Source organism: Leishmania donovani, chromosome 31, assembly GCF_000227135.1.
Source record: "Leishmania donovani BPK282A1 complete genome, chromosome 31".
NCBI classification, from domain to species: Eukaryota; Euglenozoa; class Kinetoplastea; order Trypanosomatida; family Trypanosomatidae; genus Leishmania; species Leishmania donovani.
In genome coordinates this window covers 884,598-893,401 of record NC_018258.1, presented here as the reverse complement: position 1 = coordinate 893,401, position 8,804 = coordinate 884,598, and the positions used below count along the sequence as shown (strand labels likewise).

The following is an 8,804-nucleotide window of genomic DNA, read 5'->3' as shown; positions in this document are numbered from 1 at the left end:
GCTGCGCACGGGCCGTGCGGGGCTGGACGGCGATGTGGTGGTGCTGTACGAGGCTCTGCCCGGGCGCGTGGCCGGCGACGCGGCGTGGCAGCTGTACGCACGCTGCTGCTGCGACGGCTTCGAGCACATGCTGCGCGGCGACTACGCTGGCGCGCTGGCCGCCTACCGCGGCGTCGCCGAGATCGCGGACCTGGAGCCCGGGCTGCTGCCGGCAGCCATGCGTCGCGAGGCGGCTGCCAGCGCCGTGACGGGTGGTGCCGTGTCGGTGCAGGTGGCGCGGCTGATGCGCGAGTGCGAGCGCCGCGTGCGACTGCGGATCACGGAGCCGCTGTGCACTGCCATCTCCAGTCTCCTCGGTGTCGATCAGGTGCTGAGTAAGTGGGCCCTTGAAGATGTGCCGGAAGGCAGTCATCCCGATTGCGCACAGGAGGCACTAGTGGAAGCGGAGAAAAGCATCGCGGATGGGCGACCGAGGCGGAGCTCTAGGAGGAGCGCGCAGAGTTTCGGAGAACTCGCGAAGTATCCAGAGGTCCGCCACCGTTGCGTCGTGCACTTTCAGGAGAGGCAGGTTACTCTCCGGTGCGTGCTGCCCTCGGCGCCCAGGTGGATTCGTGACCATATCGGGTTGTGCTGGCATCTTTCCCGCAGCCATGGAACCGATGAAGCGACCCCAGTCTGGAGCGGCATGCAGATGGCCCTTGGCTCCGCCGGCTTCATCGCATCCGTGAGCTTTTCTACATTCCGCGATCTTCATCCGGTCGTGGCGAAAGCCATTCGCGATGCACCACCGGGTCCTATGTCGGACGCACTGCGCAGCGCCACACCTGTATGTGGTCCCTCTCCAGAACAGGAGGCGTTCATGAAAGCCACCCTTCTCAAGCACCAGCACCTCCGCCATCCCAACATTGTCTCCCTTATCGGCTACTCGCACTCGCTCGAGGGAGGGGTGGTGCTGATCTGGGAGTTCAGCCCCGGTGGCACGCTGCGAGAACTGCTGAATCGGTACGGACGGCTGCCGGCAATAACAACAATTCGGTTTGGGCTGCACGCCTTGTCTGCGCTGTCTTTCCTTCACGAGAACAACATCGCTCACGGCAACCTCAACCTTGACACTGTCATGGTCGATTCGGACGGAAGCTGTCGCTTAGTGGGTCTGTACACGCATGAGCGGCTTCCCTTCGCGCTTCCTCAGACCCACTACATAAGCCCCCTGATGGCCACTGGTGCGCTGCCAACGCCCGCCTGCGATGTGTTCTGCTACGGTCTCGGGGCTCTAGAAGGGCTCACTCTGCAGCCCTGCTGGAGGTGGGCAACGAAGGAAGACGGAGAGCCATACGGCGCCGCCTCGGAGTTGCTGGACCTCATGAAGAACGGTGGGCACGCGTTCTGTGATGCGGTGGTGCAGGGACGCGTGGTGGCGAACGCAGAAGCGTTTGACACGCCGCTGTTCGCCGAGAAATACAGTGAGCTTGCACGGAGCACGCTGCGCAGCTGCGTCTCCCACACCCCATCCGATCGGCCGACGGCGGTGGAGGTACGCAATATCGTCAAGATACTTCTTAGCGAAGGTGGGCTGGCCTGCGAAGAGGACGAGGTCTGAGAAACGGTGGAAGATCCTTTTCGCTCTTCTCCCTCGCACCCCTTGGCGAGCACCGTACAAGGTCAACTGGCTCGGTTCTCGTTCAGTCTGTATCGGTGTGTGTGGGTGTGTGGGTGTTTTCGAACTTCTGATGATCAGGATGGCGAACGGGAATGCCACTGGCACTGTTCTTTGTCGCCGCGTTCCACGTGCTGTTTACCGGGGGGAGAGCCTCCCGCACAGTGATGCATCGCCCTTACTCTTTTCTCTGTTTGGTCTTCGCTGCTCAGCCCCCCTCCCTACGCCCGCGCTGATGTCTGAACTAGCGCATGTCTAGCCTTCTGCATGCCCGCGCGCTTGCCCGTGCTTTTTGATGCTGTGTTATGAGTGTTCTCTTGTGGCTCATTGTGTTTGTTTCGCTGCGTGTTGTCGCTGCTGCTGCTGCCTGAAAAGTACGAGGCGGAGACGCAGCAGCGTGGGTGGGAGCGGGTGCTCTTGGATGCGCAGAGAATGGGGATGGGGATGAGAAAGTTGAGGAGGAAAGGCAGCTGTGTACATTCCGGAAAATGTTTCCTCTGTACTAGCCCCCCCCCCCTCTGCCTCTGTCGCTCTTCGTTGATCTCAGCAGCGCGGCTTGGCTGCTACCCGTACGAGCAGCGCCTTGCGTGTCCTTTGGTCTTTCAACCCCATCCCTTCTTTCCGTTCCGGCGCATCTTTGGACTGGATTGGACTCGGTCACACCAACATACATCGATGCAAGCGCGCAGGAAGGCTGAGCTGCCCCCCCCCTCTGTGCCTACTCTAGTGATCCCTTTGTTTCTTCTCCTTTTTGTTGTTTGTTTGTTTGAGTCTTCGCCTGGCTTGGTGCCACATTCCCTGATGTGTGTGACACCTCTGTTGTACCTCTCTCTGGCGTGGCGTACATATACCCCTCTGGTCGACATTGTGCATCCTCCCTTGCGCGCGCGAACGCTCACACAGAGACGCCCGGGAACGTAGGATGGTGGTCTGGATGCACGCCTCTTACGCGTCTATCTCTCTTCTTGCACACCGCGTGTGGTCCTCGTTTCATCTGTGTTCAAGTGTGCTAGCTGCTCAGCTCATGTCGACCGTCGGCAGGCATGCCTTCCACCTTCCCCTCTCTTCTCGTCTCCGATATATATATGTGCATATATGCCTGGTCAACGTATTCTCCCTTCGCGTTTCGATTTTACCCACGTTCCCACTCTCCCCCACACCCCTTCTCTCTCTCGTTTTGCGTTTTTGTGTTAGCGTTGTCGTTGTGACTCATTTGCCTCCGACTTGCGGCCGCGTCCACTGCACTTGTTCTACTGTGTGCCTCCGCCTTTGAATAGCTTCCGGCGGCATCGTGGCAGTGTGTTCCCACCGGACGCGACGGCCCCAGCCTTAGTTTCTTCTATAACATCCACAAGCCCCTCTCTACACGCCGTTCAGCATTCCGAAGATGCGACTTCTGTTTACAACTTCCCACACCCACTCCCTTCCCCCTTTTATGTGTGAACCCTTTTTTTCTGATTCTTCTCCATCGGTGGTTGCCCCACATCACTGTATTCTTCTGCATTCCGCTTCTCCACCTCTTCATGATGTGTGCGCATTTTTTACCCCCCACCCCTCACACCCTCCTTGTCTTCTCCTGTCGACCGAAGTATGTACCGTCGGCAAACGTTCGCGACGCCTAAAGGACCACCCTCCTCCCTCATCATCCCCTTCCTTCTCTTGCCTGTATGAGTGGACCCCGCGAATGTGTTTCTGAGCCCGTCAGCACATAAGCATACACATTTTTCTTTCTGCTCTTCACAAGTGCGTTGCTCTGCTGCGGCACTCGCGCACAAGGCGAAAAAAAAAGGGGGCGTTGAGGTTTTGCAAGTAAAGGGTTCTTTGAGGAGCGCACTGAATATGCTCCATTATGTTGGCCTACGCCCCCCCCATCCGCGCGTCCAACTCTTCTTTGCTTCTCATTTCTCTGTGCTGACCTTCACTCGAAAAAAGAGATGCGTGTGCACCGTCTTTGCCCTTCTCCACGGTTTGTCCTGCTAAGGTGTCAAGCCGCCCCGCCCCGCCCACCCCCTTTCCGCCGCACCCGCCGTTTCGCCGCTGACCCACTGCTAGACTCACAAACGTATGCCTGCGCTGTCACTCGAGTGAGGGTCTGATTGGCTCGGTCTCTTCTTTTTGGGGGGAGGGAGGGCCGCTCTACTCCTTCTCCCATACGAGCGCGACTTTTATGTACTCTCTTTGTTGTGGTCGTCTCGTTTTGCAGCGGCGTGATCCATACCAGCGCATGCACACACGTATTTCGTCCCTGCTACGAGTGTAGCTGGTAACGGGCACGTGTTCGCCTGACGCAGCTCGCTGCGTGCTCGCCATGGGCCGCTGCAGCACAGGTGTGTCATCTCCACCCCCTCTGCCCACATGCGCATCTTCCTCTCCTCGTGAACGGAAAAGGAACGGGCGTCTCATGCGCTTTGCCCTCGTGCTGCGGTTGTGCGCTGCTGCTCCTTTCACTGGGCTGCCACTCGGCCCGGCGACGCGCGCGCCCTCACGGCAGCCACGGTTTCACCGCAGCCCTAAGAGAAGCGGCCAAGGCGCCGGGTCTGTCTTTCTCTTTATAGTCGGGGCCTATGCCTCCTCTTTGCCTTTCCGCCTGTCGCAGCGCGTGCGGGGCAAGCCATCCAGGCACGCCCCCCCCCCTCCTCCTCCTCCTCCTCCTCCCCGTAGGACTGCCGGAAAAGGGCGATGAAGACAAAGAGCCCCCCTTCCCCGACAGCAACGCCGCCCCGAAGCAGGCCTCAAGATGCAATAATGCGGGCACTGTTCGCACGGACTGTCAAGCACAACTGGCACGGTGTATCGCACCCAGGTGAAGCATGCATACGTGAGAGGAACGTGAGTGATCGACGAACAGGGCGCGAAGAGAGCCATATCAATCAACTCCCCAAGCTGCATGCGTGCGAAATGTGCGGCATCTCCTGCATCCGACCGGGTGGGCCGATGAGACGCAGATGCCGGAAGCGTGACCGGGACACCCCGAAGTTGCACCATAGAGTCCTCCAGACCCCCATGTGAAGAGTCTCCGCACTACATTCTGGGGTGCCTCGGCTTGAGGCCACTCAAGTGGAAGCGTGGCAGGGAGGCAATGGTGTGCAAGGTCTCAGGGGGCCTCGGCCGCAGCTGGCCAACTGCCTCTCTGAGCTCATCCGGCAAGCGCTTGGACTACCCCCCCCCCGATGCCCACACCACAGGCGTCATCGCCTCCGACCTCGAGCAGGACCCCGGAGGTGGTCTGCTTGGATGAAGGCGTGCAGTCCAGCCATGTCCGTGTGACGCCGATCGCGCCGCACGTACTCGAGGAAGGGACGAGGAAAGAGGAGAAGAACCCTTTAGGTGCATGGACAGACTCGGCGGCAGGGCTGCTCATCCGAGACGACGTGGATTTAGCCAAAGTGCGACAGAGGTAGGTGGGCTGTGGTTGAATGCGTATACATTTGCTGGCTTGCTCGAGGTGGAATGACAGGCTATGCATACATATTTATGTATTCACTACATGTGTTGCTTGGGTCTCCATTTTTTTTATACCGCGGTTCTGCCAGAAGGCCTGCCAGAGTGCCCCTGCAGCATCCCGCTCCACCACCACCACCATCAATGATATCAGGAATGGAGGGTGCTCGTCACCATTGCAGCGGACGTACCACTGCACTCTCTATCTCTTTGTCGTATACCGATGCCCACAGACACATGAGCACAGATGCACGTGCCTACACTGCCTTTTTCTACACAGCTGCAGCCCGTTGTCGTTTCGAAGCGATTAGCATTATTGTTGTCTATTGGGTCACATGGCGCATCGAGGGCGTTCTGGGTTTTGCTGTGGAGTCGTTTAACGGCGTTCTGCGTCACCTTCTCTTTCGCTCTCCTCCCCCCTCCCCTCCCCTCATCGCCCGGCTCATCTGGTCCCTTGAGCTGTCTCTACTCAGCTCCCATCGCACGAGTGGGCTCGTATGGTCGTTTAGTTGTTATCGTTTGTTTGTTTGTTTGGGGCTGGTTCGTCTCGTTCACCTTTTTGCCGTTCTCCCCTGTGTCTTTGTGCGGCGGTGTCTACTCCACAATGGGGACGGTTTTCCGGCGCCCTTTTCCTTCCGCCTCTTTATGCTCCATCACCGCCCTCCCCACATCCACACGCACGTGCATCATATATTTTTTTTCGTGCGTGTGTGTTGTTTTACACCCCCGCACACTGCGTCTCAACGCCAGCGACACAATGAAAGCGCGCGCGCTCAAGCAGTGTCGCCAAGAGGAAAAAAGAAACGGTCCTCATCGCTGCTTTTTTGGGGGGCGGGGCGGGGTTGCCGTGTTCTGTTCTTGAGGCTTATGCTGTAGTGCCTTATGCGACTATGTGGCGTGCACGTTTCCGCTGATGTTGCGTGCATATACATCCTATATAAATATATATGTGTGTATATATGTATAGTTGTATGTATTTCCTTTCCCGCCTCTCTCTCGCTCCCCCTCCCGCTTTTTCCTTAGGCCTCTGATGGAATCGGCTAGTGGCAATGTTCTCCACTGTCGCAAGTTCGCGTTCCTTGCATAACGTTGTCTACACCACGACACATGAGAAGGTAAGTCCATGCAGCACTCGGCTCGGGGGATCGGGCACCTAGTAAGCACAGTTGTGCACGAGGCGCTCTGGAGGCGCGTAGTCTGTGTGTGGGGAGGGGAAGGGGAGGGGAGTCGTGCTGCTCCCACGCGCCGTCACGCAGCACAAACGGGCCCTTTGCCACTCTCTTGTTGATCGCCTCGGTGTGTCCCGCGCCGTCCGCCACAGTTTTCTCCCTCAAGCTGCGCCACATTGCCTTGCGCCCTCCCTCTCTCCCTCCTCCCGTTTTCGGCCCTCTCTTCGCTGCTCAACTTCAGGCATTTCTCTATCGAGGACGCAGCCTCATTGCCCACATAGCATAGTCGCATCCACGCGTGGGCATCTATATCCGCGCACGCGTCCGCAACACCAGCCACTCCTGCCTTTGCTGCTTTTCCATTCTTCACTACCGTAGCCCTCTGCTGCTCGTTCAACACACCATGGAGCCCCCTCTCCACGCCACGCTGCACACCGAAGCGTGGGCTTCTTGCAGTAAAGAACCGCGAGCAGAGACGCTTCCGCGGCTGTACGCGAACAAGCAGAATGTGCCCCGCGCCTCGAAGCGCGCTGCATGGCTCGACTTCTTGTGCCGCGTCGACATCCTCTGGTCCATCCTCTTCTTCGCCCTCCTCGCCACTGTCGGTATCTGCAGCGCCGTCGTCACACAGACAATCGTCTCCGCTGCGGTGCTCGAATCGTGGCGCACGCTGCACCACGTTCACGCGAACATCATCAGAAAGCGGCTGGATCAGCAGATAAGTGCCGTGTACAACATGGCCGCCGACCTGATCTTACTGCAGGCGCGCTACCCATTTCAGATGCAGTCCGAAGACACGCTCGCCACGCTCTGCTCCATCCTCTCGGGGTACGACAAGGACATGCTCCTCGCCGCATTATCTTTAGTCTCCCACGAGCTCCGAGAGACGATCACCTGCATGCACGGACTCACTGACGACGCGTTGACGGATATCCTCTTCGGGTATGTATCCTACAACCACACCGTCAACGCCACCAACTACGTCGACAAGGATACCTATCGCTTCCAGCGTCCGCTGCGCATGGCGATGGAGTGGCCACCTCAAGTGCGCAACATCTCGAACTTTATAGACGAGAATATGAATGCCGTCCCCATCTTTGCGCTCGTCAACGAGCTCGCGGCCGGCCGAAACCCCGACATCGACATCCGCAACGCGTGGCGTGTGAATCCCATTCTTCCGCACCTCATGGAGCTCAACGTACCCGTCGGCATGGTGTACGGGAGCCCTACCATGCCGGTGACCACCCCCATCACCGACTACGCTCTCCTGCACATCAACGGCTCGAGGCTTCTACGCGAGCCCGACGGCACGCACCACATCGGTGCCCGCATCGCACTCTTCGTTAACCAAACCCTCACCGACGCCGACCCCGCCATCATGTCTAACAACTGGGGCCAGCACTTTATCAGCTCCGTCATCCACACGCCGCTGGTCAACACCAGTGTTACCTACCTTAAGGCCAGCGATGTCCGTGATCCGCTCATGCGCGCCGCACTCCAGCACGTCGACCTCGCACAGCTGCAGAGCGAGGCCAGCAGGAGTACTGTTGGCTTCCAGCACAACGGCGCACCCGCGATGGTCACCGCGTGGACCTACACGACGTCCAAAGGCCTTTGTCTGCCTCTCGTCTACGCTAGCGTGCAGGAGAACATCACCGTGCCGCATACGCTCATCCGCGATATGGGCAACGGCATCATGGTCGCCGCCGTGCTCATCTTCACCCTCATTTTCTGGCGTCTCATTCACCGCACCATCTCGCAGCCGCTCAACGGCGTGCAAGCGAGCATGCTGGCCAGCGTCGAGCACGGCGACCGCCAACTCTATTACCTGAGAGACAGCAAGCTCGTCCGCTTCACGGAGGTCGATGCACTCATCAAGGCACACAACAAGACGATGCAGCAGCTGCGCGATGTCGACGCCTTCATTCCGGAGGGGTTGCGACTGCGTGTCACGGACGGCTCTGCCCACCAAAGTGACGATGTCCCTACGCGGCGCTTCTCATGCTTAACCCATAATAGCAGGCCGCCGAAATTGAAAGGCCCGCAGCTGTCCTTGCACCTCTCGACTGTCGTATACCTCTCAATGAACGCTACAGCCTCTACCACCACCGACCCATTCTCGTCGCTGCAGCGGCGAAGCCTCGCCGAAGAACAGGAGTCTGGCCAGATTCGCGGTCAGCGACTCATCGCGGCGGCCGAGCAAACGGCCCAAGCAGCGAACACCGCCAACAGCGGCCCCTTCCCCACACCAGCCGCACTGACAGCATTCATCACCGCCGTGCACGAGCTGTGCCACACGCACCACGGCACGCTGCATCGCCTCTGCCCCGACGCGTGCGTGCTGCACTTCAACAGCGCGGTGCGCGCACACCTCCCGCGTGGGCCTGGAGACGCTAGCGCGGCGGCGGCACCAGCAGCGGCGCCCCCTGCACCCGCTGCGCGGCATGGTGTCCCCGCTGCGCAGTCGGCACCGCAGCCGAGGCCACCGCGTGCCACGCGGCAGGAGGAGATGAGGCTCCGCGCCGCGCAGGACGCAC

At 59.4% G+C, this 8,804-nt stretch overlaps 1 protein-coding gene across 1 annotated transcript; it reads left to right on the top strand.

Annotated features, from left to right (window-relative positions):
• Positions 1-6,670: 6,670 nt before the first annotated feature.
• On the top strand, positions 6,671-8,803 carry LDBPK_311870 (protein kinase-like protein; the record flags this gene model as incomplete). Its single annotated transcript, XM_003863229.1, has 1 exon — positions 6,671-8,803. A coding segment is annotated over one exon (2,133 nt), but the record flags the coding sequence as incomplete, so codon positions are not given.
• Position 8,804: the final 1 nt, after the last annotated feature.